Source organism: Meleagris gallopavo, chromosome 3 (assembly GCF_000146605.3).
Source record: "Meleagris gallopavo isolate NT-WF06-2002-E0010 breed Aviagen turkey brand Nicholas breeding stock chromosome 3, Turkey_5.1, whole genome shotgun sequence".
Lineage (NCBI taxonomy): Eukaryota > Metazoa > Chordata > Aves > Galliformes > Phasianidae > Meleagris > Meleagris gallopavo.
This window is the reverse complement of record NC_015013.2, coordinates 60,152,784-60,171,793: the sequence shown is the minus strand read 5'-3', so window position 1 is coordinate 60,171,793 and position 19,010 is coordinate 60,152,784. Positions and strand designations below refer to the sequence as shown.

Genomic DNA, 19,010 nt, shown 5'->3' with positions numbered 1-19,010 from the left:
TAGAAGAAATTTCCTCTGATGGACCTGTGCAAGTCAAACTTCAGTTTGATATTCAAACCTAAGGGAGATCCATCCTTTCAATTTTTTCAAATTTCTTTTTGCCGTTAATGGCAGTTTATAACTGATACCACCGGTTAAACTTTTTCTTTTGGTAATAGGAAAACTCAATTTTTGTCATGGCTAACATATATTTATATTTTGTGCTCTAGCACAGAAAACATGGAGGTAAAGTTCATGTTTGATAGTTTTATTTTCACCAAAACCAGATCAGAGGCCACGAATCTTTGTTTTTTGCATTTAAATCAAGCTGAGGTGTTTCTGCTAGGATTTAGTTTCTATAAATAAAAAAAATCAAACTAAACCACCATGAAGTTGTCATTTCTCCTCTTGCTGTTCTTCCTTACAAAGGATACAAACATGCAGGAAATAAATACTGGTCTATAGGTAGTTTTGACTTTTCCATATTAATTTCATAATCCCCCCACTGTGAGGGGGGGAAAAAATACTGAGTATCCCCATGAAATGTGATAGTTACTTGCCTCTAGCTTCTCATGAAGTACAGCACACTTAAAAGATTGGAAGTGAGAAGATGAAAATAAGCATCTTGGAATGCAGATGAAATCTGTTGCAAGAAGGCAACTTGCGTTACTTTATTTTCTTAGTGTGTATGTATGTATAAGCTAAAATAACTGATGTTATTAAACAGGAGAGTTCATTTTTTTTTCTATATTTTGGAACACTTTGTCACTTTTTATTGTATCAGTTCTCTAGGATGCCTAGAAACAAGAATATGGCTATTGTAATAATAATGAAAAAATAATTGGGGAATAAAAAATCATTGGATGATTTTCTAACTTGAAGTGGGAAAATGAAGATTTAAGAAAGAATGTCATAGAGTTACTGTTGGCTAGACAGGCAGTCTTCTGGTTCCTTGTAGCCAAGCCATTTCTGAATGCTGAAACTTCCTTCTTAACAGTTCCCACATCCTGACTTTGCTTTCATGTCATATATGCTTATTTATTTTCTCATTCTAATTTGTCCTCAAACTGTCCTTATCTCTTAAAAACAACTGCTCAGTATTAGACTTTAGGAAGACACACTGAAGGCTGCAGATGAAATGAAGTATGCTTGGGTTAAAAGGGGGAATGTTTTTGTAGTATGTTTTGTCTTGAACAAATGTGATGCATTTTTGACTCGGCTTCTTTCCACTGTGAATACTTTGATCTCTGTTTTTTTGTAGGTTCTCTAATTGCTAATGATAGAAGAGAGCAGGCTGACATTCTCTTACTAATTGCATACATAAATGGAAAATTATTTTTTTCTTTTTTTTTTCCTGTGCTAGGAGGTAAAAGTTTCAATTGCACCATTGTATAATTCCTACTTTACAGACTCCCATGAAGTTACCTTTGCTGATCTGCCTGAACTCAGAGGGATCAGTTTCTTTCTAATGAAAAGGAAACTGCAAGCATGGGTACCATCAGTGTTCCTGTGGCTTAAAAAACATTTTCTTCCTTCTGTGAAAGCTAGCAATTTTCTTTTATAGTCTGCTTTTTAAATTACCTGTCAAACCTCCACATGTGACTCACATATCCCAGAATGTCCTGTAGCAAATGTTTAATTGTCAGAAAATAATTCACTTTCTGGGTTGGTGTATAGTCCTCTTGACTAAGGTATTCTGGAAGGGCTCAAAATCTCTCATTTGGAAATTATTCCCATCATTTAGATCTGCAGTGATCAGATGTTTGGTCAAGTTGCATATCCAAAGTTCAACTGAAGGTTACGTGTGGAATAAGTAGTAGTTCAAAGGGAAATACCAAATCCTCCACGTGGGGAAGGACAGCCTCAGGTACCAGTTGCCCAGCTGGCAATTAGCCTGATCAGGAAGGCCTCAGATGTCCTAATGAGCACCGAGTTGAATACAAACCAGTGGTGCTTCCTTGCCACTAAGAAGGTTAATAATATCCTGGACTGCATTAGGTGCAGTATTGCTAGCAGCTAAAGGGAAGTGACCCTTCCCCTGTACTTAGCACCTGTGAAGTCATACCTGGAGCTATATTTTCAATTCTGGGCTCTCCAGTAAAGGAGACAGCTGGACATAATGGAAAGAGTCCAGTGGGTAGCACCTGAGGTGGTAAAGGGAATGGAGCACCTCTCCTGTGAAGGAAACACCTTTCCTGTGAGAGAGCTTGGGAGCTTTCAACCTGCAGGAGAGGATTGGAGGGGGACATCATCAGTCTTTACAGTGGTGTCCAGTGATGGGGAAGGTAGGCAATGGACACAAACTGGAAGTTTCCCACAGAGATTCCTTCTTGCCATCAGGGAAGTGCTTTGTTACTTGGGGTGGGTGACGGAGCCCTGGCACAGATTACTGAGAGGCTGTGGAGTGTCCTTCTTGGAGATAATCAGAAGCTATGTGGGTGTGGTCCTCGGCAGGATGCTCTAGGTGTCCTTGTTTAAGCAAGGGTTGGGCCAGATGGACCCAGAACCCCCTTCCTATCTTGGCTATTTCTGCCCGGAAAGCTCAAAGTTGGATTTGTTGTATCTTGCTTGAATTACATCAGCTGTGCTTTATAGAACCACAAGATGGTTGCAAGCTGAACTTTCTCCCTCTTATTTAGGGAAAAGAAGAAAACGGTAGGATAATGTGTAAGGGTAGTTGTGTACGAGCTGTGCAAGTGTGATAATTCAGATAGATTTTTTTAAGCTTAATTTCAATAGCGTATTCTAAAAAGTCATGAATGTTCAGCTTCACAGGAAACTGCATTTCCTTTGAAAAATTAGCCTCTATACCCATGTTACGAGGAAAAACATTAAAACAAATGTGTGCAAAACTCCTCAAATGTCTTGCAAGCATGAAAGTAGGTGGAATCTAGGCAAGCACAGTTGAATGATCATGCTTTGTTTTATTTCTGCTACCTACAGTGTGCTGTTCTACCAAAGACTAATAAGTGGCATCTATGACAGTTATTTGTAGCATAACATCAAAAGTAGCTTTTTGTTGATTCCAGAGCTGTAAAAGGCTATTTATGATCGAGAAAACTACTTGTACCTCTGAAGAGCACTGATTTCTGCTATTGGAGATGCTTTGTTTTACTCAGATTTAGTTAAGTTCCTTGACTTTGTGCATATGGATTTGTGGACATTTTAGATACGTTTATGACCTAAGGATAACTATTGCCTATTATTTTATTTCAAGCCTGATGACCTCTGGTCTGAAATTTGGGTTTTGAGTCAATCAAGATTGAAAGAGATGATCTTCAAAGCTTACCCTCTGTAAGCAGGAGCTTCTGTATTCTGACAGTGTCTCAGACTGTACCCTAACATTAACAAGCTGTCTTACAAATACTGATAATACAGTATACATTTATCTGCTTGCTGTATGTAAGAATGTTGTATAAGAAACTTTTCTTATATGTAGTACACCTGCTTACATAATCAAGATATACATGTATCAGCCTCTTTGGAAGAAATGCTCTTGTCCTTAATTGTGATGACTTGGATGAAAATATTTCATGTGAAGTCGTCTGCTTTAGCTCTTTGAAAGTGATGGGAACTTTGGTCTCCTGATGCTTTTTAGGGAGATGTGAAAGATTGTACCAATTTTGTTCTTTCGGTTGCTCTTAATGAGGGTTGCTGATGCAAAATGCTGCTGTACTTTAGATACTGTTAGTATGCTGTTAGTCTAATTGTTCCCATGTTTTGTTATTGTAGACTAGAAGTAAATATATTAATGAGTAAATTAGGGCAGAAAATACATTATAGTTACTGCAGAGAACCATTATTATGGGTAAAGCTTTATTTTGCATAGAATCAAACTGCTCTCACTGGATGTCACTGAGACTTTTAATTTATCTTGTTAATAAGTCTGTGCCTTTGCCTGTAGCATATTTTAGTCTGGCTTTTAGAACAAATATTGCAACTGTTTATTTCACTGATGTCTAGTGTGTCTCCTCTGGGGAATGGCAAGGTCCCTGTGCTATGCACGTTTGGCTCATCTTGGTTTTTCAGGGTCTGTACTTTTGGAAAAGAGTTTTTGCTTTTACTTTGTCTTAATATGTGTTTTTTCTTTCTTTTTAATCTTTTTGGGCAAAGTGAAAGAGTATCAACATCATTGGCTCCTTGGTTGTGTGAAACTGCTGTTGGGAGTAATGCTGAAAAGAAAGTAAAGGAAAGTGAAGTTTGGTCTTTAATACTTCAGGCTGAAGATATCTGGAGTGTTGCAAAGAAACTAGCTGTGTGTACTTTAGTCTTCAGGTTTCTGAAACAAACAGCTGGACCCTGTGAGTGAAATTGGGCACATGTGTCCTCTGGATAGGTAAACTGGTTAGCATAGTAAGAATTAAACAACTCATGTGGATTGTGCTTTGAAAACAAGCTACAAACACGTTCTATAGTGATTTTGCTGAGAAAGCAAATCACATGCAGTGAAAATAAATGTGGTAGTTTTACTGGCAGAAGAGAGACTGTAAAATTATCTGCACGAGCACCTACATCGTTCAACTGTCAGTAAAGCTAAGAAAACCTCTGGAGCTTTAACATGTGTGTACAGTTATTTGTAATGCTCTTTTTAACTACTTTATCAATACACTAAGGACATGAACTGGATATGTATATGTGACAGAAGTTTCCCAAAAGGAATTACTTGCGGTATTGTTTGTGTCTTTACTCAATTTTCATAACATTTCTGTCCTAGCTGTAGCAGTGTTCCTTAGTCGAGATGTATCTTCCTATGATTTAAATATTTGTTTTCCTTCACAGGGTGTTTAAATAGAAAACTTTCTTTTCCAAGCCATGTTTCTGCACTCACTCTTCATGGTGATCTTTAATTGTGGCTGAAACGTTTGCTATGCCAACAAAAGGAAAAGAACAGCGCAGTTGTACCAACCTTCCTTGAGCAGTCTCTTTTTACTAAAGGTTTTTCAGAGACAGTATTTATTCTCTTGTTTTTTCTTATAGCAAATTCTGAAATTGAGGTGTCTGTGTCTGCAAGAAATGTGAGAAGGTTGCTTAGTTTCCAGCGCTACCTGAGATCTTCCCGTTTTTTCCGTGGTATCACTGTTCCAAATTCTTCAAACATTTTAGATGATGATTATAACGGACAAGCAAAGGTTGGTTGCTTAATTTAATTTTTATCTCCGTTTTATCAAGTATGCTTCTTTATGTTTACTCACATATAAATATCTTTTGTTAAGAGGCAGTGCAAGTAAATACAAGTTTTAAACATGTATTTTCATATGTGTGTGTATGTGTGCATTTATGTGTGTATACCTTTATAAAATCCAGCCGAAGTTCTGTGACTTCTGACAAACTCTTTTTCACCTCTTCTAAGCTTAGTGAGATAATTTTTAGAGCTTATATACTTCTGTGGCTTGCAGTTTTTTGAATGTCAAGTAAAGGCTACACTGTGGTAGTTAAAGAAAAAGTGAAGAAAAGAAATTGTAACTGTATTTAGCAAATGGGGTAGAGCAATTTGGACAACCTCTTACCCTCCCTCTCCTTTTCGTTTTTAATCTAATTTCATTAGTGAACATCTGAAGGAGTGACTAGCTACCACTGAAAGCTCGATAGAACGTATTAATTTGTCAGAAGAAGATTATGCCAAAATGATATTTTTATATGCAATTCTTCTAGAAAAGTGTGGTGTCTGTGATGTACTTGTGCTATACTAGAGCAAACTGGTAAGACAGGTGATAGTAAATAATTGTTAGCTGGACAAAGGGCTAGTGAATTTGAAAACAGGAGAGATATAGTGCTGACAGGGAATGAGTAGCCAAATTTATAGGTTGTTAAGAGCCCAAAGGCTGTGTCTTGCTACTGATAGTATATGATGCTTTTTGTTGATAACTTTTATGCACAAAAGGAGTATCCTTGTAATACAGTGCACTGATACTGAATGGGATCAGGCTACAGTGTAGGAAGAATCTGATAACCTTAAGGATTGACTTAAAGAATACTCGTGTAATTTGACAGCAGAAAGATCTTGTTAATGTTGTGTATTTCTTCTGGTAACTAAAATTTAATGGTCAGTAGAGAAAAGCTAGTATGTAGTACTGAGATCACAACTACAGATTTGATGAGAATCTGAGAAAGCAAGTATCCACTGTAAGACATGCTGGGCAGGTAATTCTAATGGAGGTAGGATAGCAAAGATAGTGACCTAAGCTCTGAGGCCTTGAAAGTGCCATGTTATTGTCCATCTGTGTTCATGAAAGAATGTATAGCAGCTGTGAAGTGATAGTCCAGTGAGGTGTAAAGTGAAAAGATGGTTTCTAATGAAGAAATTGCAAGCTTTTCTTATTTTCTTAAGAAAACATCTAGGCAGTGTTTTCCCTGTTTTAACAAAAAGGGAAAGTGAGTAATTAAAGGACTACTTACAGATTATTACCTTGTTGCAAAAATTTGAAGTGGAAGATCTGGAAGAGATCTTGAGACAAAAGGTTGGAAGTCATCTGACAGAGTTTTGTTGATCAGTACTTTTGTTAAGATGATTGCATGAAATGTCAAGCGTGGGCCTCTTAAGGTGTCTCAATTTTATTTTCCAAGTTTGAACAGTTATTTTGTCGTGCTGCTTCTGCTTCTAACCTAATTGTTTTAAATTTTCGTACTACTTTTGTGAAAATGATTAGAGGATGAAGGGGAAATCTCAAATTTTACTGTCGAGACGCTTCTCAAATTTCAGTCTGTTAATTTGTAGCGTATATTTTAAAGTTTTCCAATTTTCAGACAAATTGAATATCTACATTGCTGTTTTTGTGTGTGGAAATTCAGAGACCGATGCAAGTCCTTAAAAGCTTAAATACTCCTCTGGCCTATAGGAAGATAGCCACATACTGAGGGGAAAAATAATTAAAACTATTGTGTTTTCTTTCAGTGTATGTTGGAGAAGGTTGGAAACTGGAATTTTGATATCTTTCTTTTTGATAGACTGACAAATGGTGAGTTTGCTTTTTTCTTTTCTCTTGTGTTTGTATCTCCTAGTATAACTTAGCTGTTGCTCTTACATTGTGGTATGTGGTAGCTGGTTCACTAAAAAGCAAAGATTTCATCACGTAGTACTTTTTGCTTTAACAGTCTTCAATCTAAATTCTGATTTGCCATGCCACTCTGTTAAAATGCCATTAATGTCAGTACTGATAATAATCACTGATATATAGAAGATGCCCTTGTACTTTATAGGTGGTATTCTTTCTCTTTTTTTTTTTTTACTGTAAGTAGTATTTAATATAAATTGATAATCTTGCTCATATAATCTATTTTTTAATTATGGAATGGTGCTAATTTTTACATCTGTGTGCAAAAGGTCGGTTGCAGTGAACAATTACTTTTCTGGATAAATTGAATTTTGAGTAGAACAGTTGTATTAGTATTACATTACAGCACAATAAAAAGGCAAAACAGTATGAACACATTGTAATTACGATATCTGGTAGAATAACTAGAGAATTAGGAGGTGAGCAGACATAAACTGCTGTATATATGGTTTACAGAAAATACAAAAGGAGAAAAGATTATGGTTTTACCATACCCATTACAAGTGGCAGTAGGAAAGAGTTGGTTAAAAAATAAATCGAGTGAGGTATTGTGAAGCTATGGATAGTCAGTTGGAAAAGAGATCTGTAAATGTGCTGGAAAAGAGGTGGACTGCTGCAGTGGATAGAGAGAATGTTTGTATTTTAATATGGAACAATGGAAAGAAGAAAGAGATGTGCGAGTCCAAGGAAACTGGCACTTGTGCCAGTGGAAAGCTCCTGGAGCCTGGACTGTGAGCAGGGAGCAGCTGGTGCCATTTTTCCATCAGTAGGATGGAGCTGTTAGCAGAGATACAGTTAGTGTTTACAGTTTGGCAAGAAGACATAGAAACTAAGTTCAGAAAGCAAAATATGGCACCACATTGATATTTTGTTAAAAGTATGCTTGACTTCAATGCTTTAACTAGAGTAAAAGTAGTATCCTCACATTTTGATATAAAGCAACATGTGAATATAAAAATGGAAACAGTGGGGATTCTTAGGAAGATATAATGCTCGTATGGATAATCATAAACTCTAACTCAAAAAGCAGTTTGTACAAGGTAACTTGTTTGTAAACATAGCTTATTAAAGATTAGTGTAGCAGAAGGGGAGTAATCTGAAGTCCTCTTTTTGATACAGAGCCTTTTTTGTTGTAAGTATGCATTTTGTTCAAATATACTTCCAGTATACTATGCAGCTATGTGGAAGCCTTTCTGAACCATCCTCTTTGCATCCTGATTTTGTTGTTTTAGAAGCATGTTGGGAACAGTGATGTTCTTAAGGGTAGAATAGACAACATTGCTGTACATGCAGCTTCACCTGGTGAGCTGCCCTGGGCAAACCTGTTAAAAATGAGTTGCTCAGTAAATGCTGTTTAAAGAACTGTGTATCTTACAGAGAGGAAGTGGCAGGCACCCCTAAATACTTCAAGCCAATGATAAGTTAGATTTAGCAGGATTGTTTGTCCTTTTGTATCTCAGTTTCTGCCTGTGCTAGATTATCTGATTCCTGCTAAATGAGATTGTCAGAGTAAATGTACTGACCCTGAGTAATTCTTCACTACGTACTGTTTGCAGAGTAAATAATTTGCAAACTATTTCAGGTAAACAGTAAACATGCAGCTACTTCCTTGGCTTTTACAGCTTTGTTTGCTTTCTCACTGTACATGGTTGCAGTATTATCGCTGTGAGCAGGTGAAATGTATTATTAGCTTTTAATGTACATTTCCTAGAGAAATGTAGAACTTCTAATTGGATTTCTGGCTGAAATAATAATTTCATACACGCAAAAAAGATGAAAATGCATGACAGCATCTGTACAATGTACATGATTGAGATGATTGAGCTTTTTGTTTTTCTAATGATTTCTGTATTCCTTTTTGAGCTGTGTGTCCGTCTATAAAACTAACGATGCAACATACCACTAAGTTGAATACTGTTGTAATGGGTTTGAACGTTGAAACTTCTTGCTTTTTTTAATGTTGGTAACATTTTCCTCCTGTCATTTGGCAGTGAACAATATTGGCAGTCACTAGAGGAGTCAGCTAATGGAATCTTATCATGCAAGAAGATTTAAGTATTTATCATGATGCAGAGAAATTTGCTTGTGTAATTTTTGTGTCCAATTTGTTTGAAATACGTTTCTTGTGAAAGTCACTGATTTCATGACTTCCAATGAATTAGTATTTTCATCTTATTTTTAGGAAACAGTCTAGTCAGCTTAACCTTTCATCTGTTTAATCTTCATGGACTAATTGAACACTTCCAGTTAGATACGATGAAACTCCGTAGATTTTTGGGTAAATACAGCTTTTTATTATGATGAATATTGCTGTTTATCCGAATTTTTATGCCTTAACTGAAGTGCTGGTTGTAGTTTAGCAATAAGGTTTGAAGAGTGCCGACCCTGTCCAGATCGTGCAGTAATTTTAACTGTATCAATTGAGAGAAAATCTCTCAAGTTTCTGTGACTGTAGACGTCTCCATGTTAAAACCAAGCAAGTATTGGTATGTTTATGGCAGATGCTATATTGTTTTTATTAAATCTAAATTTCAGGAATGAATGTGAATTCATTCATGTGACAATTCTATTGAGAAAGATGGACTGCTCCTTTATTTGGTGCAATTTTCATTTCTCTTTCAGCTTTTGTTTCTCACACTTTCTGTATAATTTCATAACTATACTGATCATACCATGTTGGCCAATTTGATGCCATGTCTTGCTTGCTGAAGCTCTCATACAAGTACTCACTGTGCTGTAGGTTACTGTCTCCATAAACAGGGCATGAGACTGTTACTGGGCTGTGTGTGCCTGTGGCACTGTGAAAGCTTCAATGGGAAGAACTGGAAATACAACATGAAGCATTCAAACCAAGTGCTATTTCCACTTGTCAGTTGAAGGAGCTGCATCCCTATGCCACAGGGACAGACCCCAGTGTGAGGCTTCCATCATTCATTTCTTCTGTGATGGCACCTTTTATTTAATTCTCTGGAATGGGATGCTGATTTCTAACTGAGCAGGAGGAATAAGTTTCTGATCCCTATTAGCAGGGTTTCTCAGTTTCAGAGAAAACGGTATTGTGGTTCTGAAGCTTGTCATTTAACGGGGAAGACAGCCATGTTCAGTAGGCTTTTCTCCACTTTCAAATAATGGAATGTTTTTGTTTTCATCACTGAATTCCCTTTCTACTTGAGAATTTTTATCTGTTCTGTCATGAGTTTAATCTTTAAAAAGGAACTCAACTCCTTCTGGTATTAAAAAGACACAGAAGCTGACCTTGAGGACTGGTATTTGGATAGATGTGTGCAGAAAGCAGTTAAGAGAAATCTGATTTTGAGCTGTTGAAGTTGTAACTGAGTGTGTTTGGTTGTCACCTTGCTTATCCTCTGGCTAGTGGAGATTTATTAAAGGAGTATTTAACTTGAAGTGAAACTCCAGTTAGGAATAACTGGATTAGTTAATCAGAATTCAAAACTGTAAACCACTAAAATGGTGTTAGACTGTGGGAGAAGGCAACATTTTATTCTAACACTGAAATCAATCATCATTTTCTTTTTGTTATTGCCTTCTACTTAACAGCAGTAACAAAACATTTCTTAGCTCTGCCCCAGCCCATCTGTTGAATCAAGGAGCTTTGTTGTGAGTAATGCTTCTTGGCATTAAATCATTTTTTTCTTTTGTTGCCCTTTATACCCTAGGTCATAGTAATCTGAAAGTAAAATTTCAGATGACTGATACTTCATGTACTCCCCAGTGCCCCACAAAATCCATCTTGTTTGAGAACTTACTAGAATCTTTTATTTTTTAAGAAGAGAAATCTGGTTTTAGTCCTTAGTGGAACCTTAATATTTTATTTTGTGTTTGTGTATATGTACGTATATGTATACATGCATAAACACATACATATATTTGCTTATATGCACACAGTCTTTTTGTGATTTCAAAAGGTTATCTGGAGATTGACCAGCTCCTCTTGTATGCTTTCAATTTCTTATTCCACACTCAGAGAGAAAATACAAGGCACTACCTTTTGCAAAAGCACAAGGCAAACAGCATTCAAAATGCTGTCCTTATTCTACTTTAGAATACTTCTAACTTATTTTAATAGACTTTGAGTATCTGGACCAGCTTATGAAACCTTAAAAACAGAGGATTAAATGATGGGCGTCTTCACTCATTCAGTAGACATAAGGAATATGTGAAATTGAGTTCTACCTCTGGTTAACAGAGCCCAGAGATGCTTATTTTCTTTATTATTGTCCATATGAGGTTTCAGCAGTGTGCCGAGTGCCAGCAAAATTACACAGTGGTTACAGTTTTTTGGCTTTTCATAAGCCACAAATCTTCACAAATACTGTGCATTGCTCTAACATTACAGTCACAATCACATGGAGGGTGCTGGCATGTAAACTGAGTAGGAAAAGATGTTTGGATGGGAATGACAGAATGTAGTCAGCCAGGAAAGTGTTCTTCTGAGATTGGCTTGGATGAACTAATGTGTCATCAGGCAAGACTTTGCAATTTAAAGTATAGTTTGATTGCTGCTCTTCAGATCTTCTCTCCATCCTTTTAAATGTTATAGTTCTTTTACTCTTTCTATTCAAGCTAATGTGGATATCCTTTAAAATGTTGTACTTATGTTCAAAGACAGTCAGGAAGATGGAGGAGAAAAACAAGGAAGAAGATGAGCAGGAAGTATTAATCTTAGATGATGTCCTGACTAGCCACTCCTAATGAGATTCCTTTCTAAATCGTATATAGGCTTGAAGTGCCCTAAGTTCACAAGTACTAGAAAATGCCCGTACTGTGTAGAGGTGGATCCTCATGTAGGAAGAGGAAAGAAAAGCACTTCCTGTGACAGTAAAACATTGCCTACTTCCTCTGATTTGTCTGTTTTCAAGGCATGATGTTTAGTCACCCCAGTGCTTTGGTTCATAGGATCATCTTCATTTTGTGTTTTCAAAGGGAGACTTTGGAAATCAAAGCATCTCAGATAATATATTGATTTCAAGTTGTATAATTCTTTCTCTGAGATGGCTTTACACGTAGCTCATTTCTTGTGGAAAAGTTTCCTCACATAAAAATCTTTTATACTTGGTTTTGGTTCAACTGACAATTTACTGACTTTGACACTTTTATGTGTGTGTAACTTGTGATGTTGCATATTTCTGTGCCTAACAAGGAGATGTAAAATGATACATGAAAAAATTGCTGTTTTATTTAAATTTAGATATTTGTTATTTTCCTGCAGTTATGGTTCAAGAAGATTATCACAGTCAAAACCCCTATCATAATGCAGTTCATGCTGCTGATGTGACTCAGGCCATGCACTGTTACTTAAAAGAGCCTAAGGTAAGGAAGCATTCTCAGTTATACATGTGGAAATACGTGCATTTAATCATAGAATCATAGAATTGCTCAGGTTGGAAGAGACCTTAAAGATCATCAAGTCCAACCTCAACCTAACCATACTACCCTAACTCTAACAACTCTCCACTAAATCATGTCCCTGAGCATCACATCCAAATAGTTTTTACATCCAGGGATGGTGTCTCAACTGGGGAGCCTGTTCCAGTGCTTAACAACCCTTTCTGTAAAGAAGTTTTTGCTGATATCCAACCTAAACTTATCCTGGTGCAACTTGAGGCCATTTCCCCTCGTCCTGTCACCAGTGAGAAGACCAACCCCGTTCTCACTGTAAGCACATTTCAGATATTGGAAAAGAGCAGTAAGGTCTCTCCTCAGCCTCCTTTTCCCCAGAGGGAACAGCCCCAGTTCCTTCAGTCTCTCCTCATAAGCCGTATTCTCCACACCCTTCACAAGCCTTGTTGCCCATCTTTGGACATGCTCCAGCACCTCAGTGTCCTTTCTGTACTGAGATATTAAGATGCCCAAAACTGAACAATGTATTGTGTGCACATACAGTTTTTACTATAAAAGCAAAAAAAAAAAAGTCCCCCCAAAAAAACAAAGCAAACAGCCTCCTTTCCCCAGACTCACCTTTTTAGCACAACAAGAAGCAGAGCTGATACCCCGTGTGCCTTTATTAAGGCACACAGTTTGGTAACTGAGCATTTTTTAGTCTAATACTGTTGATGAATGTTTTGTAATGCTTCAGATAGAAGTATGGAATTGGTAACATTAGTAACATATACAGTTACTGGTTCTGCTGCACCAACATGATAAAGATGAGGTGTAGTACATGATAAATGCAAAATAGCCTATAACATCCTGTCCTTGAAAAGCTGCAACTCCCTTGCACTTTTGTACGTGCAATACTGTCCTCTGTTTTAGTGCAAATTAGGTTTTCCTCCTGTGTTTAGGTCTTAAACAAAAAAAACTGGAGACTGAGTAGAATATTGATTTCACATTATTTAACTTTTTGCCGAATTCCTGTTGGTTTTTAACTATTAAAAAAGAAAACCATAAATGTGACACTGATGCAGCTATGGCCATGCTTGTATTGCTGACAAGTTTCTGTTTGTTATTACCTTACAGCTGTCCGAATCCTTAACACCGTGGGATGTTCTGCTCAGTTTAATTGCAGCTGCCACACACGATTTGGATCACCCAGGCGTTAACCAACCTTTCCTAATTAAAACAAACCATTACTTAGCAACTTTGTATAAGGTAAGAAGAAAATCAGTTGCTTTGTTGAAATCGGGTTTGGAGAATTCCGGAGAACAGAAGAGGAATATAAATTGTGGTGTCTTTAGCTTGTTGTAGGTGTGAATTGAAAGAGTGTTTCCATGCCCCTGGGATAAAACTGTGAGCTGATGAAGTATTCAGGATGTGAGGGACCTGGTTCTCTCTATAAGCAAACAAACAAACAGAAGCCCTCTGTGTGGTACAGCTGTTAGTGTAAGGCATTCAAGTACAAAAAAGTCACTGATACCTGTAATATCTGCTGTCATTTGCAGAATACCTCAGTATTGGAGAACCATCACTGGAGATCAGCAGTGGGGTTGCTGAGAGAGTCTGGTTTATTTGCACATATGTCATTAGAAAACAGGTACGTTTATACAAAGTAATTTGTCTCAGTTTAAGGTGCAAGTAAGCTGTATCTGAATGAAGAGAGCATTACAAAACAAACAAAATTATTGCATGGCAGTTCATTACCTAAATTTGATATCTGGACCATTTTAATAATTCTTGGATTCCTTGCTGCTGGGATAGAGCAGTGCAATGTAGTACTTGGAACACAACATTCAATGTGAGCACAGTGAAGAGCTATAGACAAGCACCTGGTTATGTTAAACCTTTTCTCGTTCTGTCACTGCGGTTGTAGTTGAGCACAGAACCTTCTTACCTGTGTTAACAATCAATACACTTTGAATAATTAATTTGTGTGTATTTGGGGAAAAACAAACGAAAATCCAAATCTGTTGTTCAGCTGCCAATAAAATGTCCCAAAATTTGTTTGGAAGTGGCAGGAAAAAGAAAAGAAAAAACTGCTGTGAAAATGCTGATCAGTAAGCTTGTGACTTGCATCTGCATAATAATGAATATGATTAAAAAAATCCCACCCACAACCAACGTGAATTTAGTGATAGCTATTGTTCTTTGTTATCCTCTCTGAATACTTGGTACCACTAATTTCAGGCAGCTGATGGAAAGCCAGATTGGTGATCTCATTCTTGCCACAGACATCAGTCAGCAAAATGAGTATCTGTCCATGTTCCGATCCCACCTGGATAGAGGAGACCTATGTTTAGAGGATGCGAACCACCGTCACTTCATTTTACAGGTGATGTTTTTGTTATGTTTTTTGAAAACATGATTTTAATTTCAAAAACAATTAACATGCTAAATACTACTACTTCTAGGCTATGTTAAAAATGAAATAAATACCTTCAGTTGTTTTGTTTCACTACAAAAAGGTTGTTCCTCCACTTCTGTCTCCTCCTTTCCTCCTAGCACGTAGTCCCAGAGATATCACATGCTGGTAGTCTGAAAACTTAGAGCTACTAAGACAAGGAGAAATGCTCTTCTAAGAACTAGATTTTGCATTCTGATGACTCCAGGACAGTCTCAGAACTGTGAAATGTTTAGTTAGAACACATTTCAGCAAAGAAGGAAAAAAAGTAGAGCTAATTGAATCAGCTTCATAGCTTCAGCTTCATGGATGTATGTATTGTTAGATCTGTTCTGTGGACTGCAAAAGAAAATGGACAAACAGATGAGAAGTTCTGTCCTTTGCAAACCATTACGAAAGATGTAAACTTAAGAGGTAGAAACACATACTGTTTGCTTACACTGACACTTCTGAGTTTGTTGCTGCCTCTTTTATTGGTACATATGCTAAACGTAGTGCCCTTGAAATGCTTTGACTTGCCTTAATTTTGGTATTGCTCAGAGATGATCACAAGATCTAATTGTTTCCCAAGTGTTTAAGTGTGATTATAGAATGCAACTAGAGGGAAGCACAAATGACAGGTAGGTTTGTTGTTTGCAAAATGTCTGCTGCCAGGAAATAGGTAACTGGAGATACTGTTGGAAGGAAGGGGTCAGTCGGATGGCCTAACGCTATGTATTAAATTCCTAGATGGCTTTGAAGTGTGCTGATATTTGTAATCCGTGTCGGACTTGGGAGCTGAGTAAGCAGTGGAGTGAAAAAGTAACAGAGGAGTTCTTCCATCAAGGCAAGTGAGAGTATGGATAGCAGATGATGTATTTATAGTGTGGAGAAAGCAATCATGAGTCATAGCTGCCTGCGAATAAATAGTGACTTATATTTATGACTAATACAGATCTACAGTACAGTGTGGGATTTTTTTTCTATACTGGTTGTGTTTCTTGGAAAAGGTTGGTGCTACTGACACCTGGTGAAAACCACTTGGAATTCTGGATGCAGAATGGCAGTTTCAATAGATCCTCCATCCTGAAAGGTGCATCAGATGCATAATCAGTTCAGTTTACGTGCTCTGCTACTTTCAGTAAGTTAGGAAATATATTCTTGCCAGAACTTATATATTAAAAATTTCTCTGGCAGTAAGGGTCTGTTGGTGAGCAGGAAGAAGCTAGGAAAGAAGAGATTCTGATAATTAGTAGCTTTAATTACATGGACAACATTTGATTAAGCTTGTAATTGACAAATGGAAGACATGAATTTTGTCCACTAATTAGTGAATTTTTTTAATAATAAAGAACCTGCACTTCTCGTTTTTCGAAGCTGGTTTACATTGATTTGAGAAATGCTAATGTGCACAGCTATGAAAAATGGAGAGCTGACTTCTTGAGTGCTAAGCACGTGGAACTTATTGTCAGAGAAAGATATGTGGAAGTGTAACAGCAAATTGCCCTTAGTGAGAAATTCCTGAAGGCCAAACTCTTGTCTTCTGTGTAGCAAAGTGGGATGAGGGGGTCTTAATTTGTCATTTCTACAGCAGCCCAGGAGTTTTTGCAAGGAAGTATGTTCAGGAATCCATTGATTTGATGCTTTTCATTTGTTACTGCTTGTGTGATAAAAAAAAAAAAACACAAACCAAAAAACATGTTATTGGACCTGTTGACTTAACCTGTTGTATTATACTTCTGTTTCTTTAGGAGATATTGAAAAAAAGTATCACTTGGGTGTGAGTCCACTTTGTGACCGACAGACAGAGACCATTGCCAACATCCAGATTGGTAACTGCAGTTCTGTGTATTTCAGTAGATCCCATTCAGAATGTGTATTGGAAAAAATACCATATCCGTACATTTGCTGCAAGTTCTGCCTGGTCTGTCTGTGTGGCACATCACAGGAGGATTCCAGCTTTCTGGATTTAGCTTTCTGGAATGTTAGCAGTCAGTTTAAATACAGCCTTAGTAAGGGCAGTAGATACAGAACTGATAGAGAACCACAGAGACATGATATTACTTACTGCTAACTCGAGTTGGATTTAAAATAGCAGAAGGGCTGACTTGTTTATTAAATAGTTTATGTAGATTGAATAGGAATCTTTTCAAACCTTGCGAAGAGCAATATACTTAACCATAACTGTACCATGAGTTGGTGTTTGAAATTAGAGATCGAGAAGATCTCATCTGTTCAATCAGCTGCAAGTCTAATTTAGAATGTCGGAAAAATCATGTTTTTGTAATTTACAGATGGAAGCAAGCACAACTTTAGTAGCCTTACATTTGTTTGTGTGCATAGGTACTGCAAATAGGTGCAGCAAAAATATAAATCATGGAATGCTTTATGGTCAGATTGGCTTAGAATGAATTAAATGTATGTTGTTGTTTTGTATCCTTTTCAGGTAAAAAAAATTTTTGACTGTGCTTTTCAGTATTTTTAATCAGGTTTATATTGTGATAAGAATCAGCTTTTTTTATTCTTCCCACCCATGTTTAAATCATTCATGAGTTAATTTATTAGAAAAACTACATTTCTAAAAGAGATTTATGGTGTAGTTTATGTGATTTAGTTACTGATTAGATAACAAAGATTTAGACTCTCTCTCCCCGTTCTCTAATATTTTTCCTTTATTTGATCGCTGTTCTGCAAAAAAAATATGATCTTGTAATCCAGTATTAGTTGGTCCAATGGAGGGCAACAAGGATGTCCTATGAAGACAGGCTGAGGGAGCTGTAGTGGGCTGGAACTAGATGATCTTTGAGATGCCTTCCAACCTCTCTGGATAGCCTGTTCCTGTGCTCTGTCACCCTTACCATAAAGTAGTTCTTCTACATGTTAGTATGGAACTTCCTGTGTTCAAGTTTTAGGCCATTACTCCTTGTCTTATTGCTGTGTACCACCAAGAAAAGCCTGGCCTCATCCATTTGCCTCCCACCTCCCTTTAGATATTTACAAACAGTTATCAGATCCCCTCTCAGTCTTCTGGCTGATGTGGCTGGCTCATCGCCAACCTGATGTCCACCAGGACATCCAGGTCCTTCTCCACAGAGCTCCTCTCCAGCAGGTCGTCCCCTAAGCCATACTGAGTGCAATACTCTGCGTGGTTTAGTTTATTATTACATCTTTCTTAAGCTACGTAGTTTCTTTCCTTGTTTTTCTCACCTGGCTGTGTGTGTTTGCTGTCTTGAAGGCTTCATGACCTACCTGGTGGAGCCACTGTTTGCAGAGTGGGCCCGGTTCTCCAACACGCGGCTGTCACAGACGATGCTCGGCCACCTGGGACTGAACAAGGCGAGCTGGAAGGGGGTGCAGAGAGAACAGTCCGGCGGCGGGGAGGATGCTGACCCTGCCTTCGAGGAGATGGACTCAGACATATTACCTCAGGAACCTCGATTGTCCTGACCTCAGCCCTCATGACAAAACTGCCTCTTCTCTCGGTGTCTGCACAGCTGGATTAAAGGAGATACTTGCCCACCTGAGGTCTTGGTAAAATGATGCCAGCATTATTTATTTCCAAGTTTTCCTTCAACACAGACATTTGAACCTGATTTTTTTTTTTAACTGCGAGATCTGAACATAGAGCAATATGCGTATGCCTCAGTTGGTTTTTGTTTGGAACCTTGAATATGCAAAGCACAGCAGTGACCGAGCCTTGGAGGAACAGTACGAAGGCTTCATTGTGCCACACCTTTGTTTTTCTTTAGTGAAATTTGAAACACGGTCTTCAAATCTAAGACTTGAGATGGATCGTTCCACTTCCTTGGAATTTAGCGAGACTTGCATGAATGTGTTCAGAGCATACCTTCCACTCAGTCCCTGTTTTAATACGGAAATGTGAAGTGCCCATCCTCTGCTGCCTCTGGCAAGACTTGATGTTTACAAACGTACTCTGAAACTATGGGTTCTAGACTTAACCTTTGCGCATGGCTGTGAAGGAACCACTAACCTGGGTTTTTTGCTTTTTTAAAAGAAAAAGATCAAATCCGAGACTGCAGCTCTTGTTTTTTGGATGCCAGAAAAGCCTCCCATTTGCCATAATTTTGTTTGTGCACTGGGAACTGAGCATTCATCATAGAGCACAGCCAAGCTTTACTCCAGTGCTGTATGGGAATGCAGTTTTTTAAAAGCGGAAAACACTTCAGAATTCGGGAAGGGGTGGG

General features: G+C 37.7%; 1 protein-coding gene across 1 annotated transcript in view; it reads left to right on the top strand.

The window, feature by feature from the left end:
- Positions 1 to 19,004, top strand: part of PDE7A (phosphodiesterase 7A) — a 36,379-nt gene extending 17,375 nt beyond the window's left edge. The window contains exons 5-14 of the mRNA XM_010709021.2: positions 4,826 to 5,108; positions 6,872 to 6,935; positions 9,214 to 9,309; positions 12,262 to 12,362; positions 13,509 to 13,640; positions 13,931 to 14,022; positions 14,613 to 14,757; positions 15,556 to 15,652; positions 16,557 to 16,637; positions 18,041 to 19,004. Coding sequence (XP_010707323.2) covers positions 4,826 to 5,108; positions 6,872 to 6,935; positions 9,214 to 9,309; positions 12,262 to 12,362; positions 13,509 to 13,640; positions 13,931 to 14,022; positions 14,613 to 14,757; positions 15,556 to 15,652; positions 16,557 to 16,637; positions 18,041 to 18,252 — 1,303 coding nt within the window. The 3' untranslated portion in view covers positions 18,253 to 19,004. The remainder of the gene's footprint in view (positions 1 to 4,825; positions 5,109 to 6,871; positions 6,936 to 9,213; positions 9,310 to 12,261; positions 12,363 to 13,508; positions 13,641 to 13,930; positions 14,023 to 14,612; positions 14,758 to 15,555; positions 15,653 to 16,556; positions 16,638 to 18,040) is intronic.
- The last annotated feature ends 6 nt before the right edge of the window (positions 19,005 to 19,010 follow it).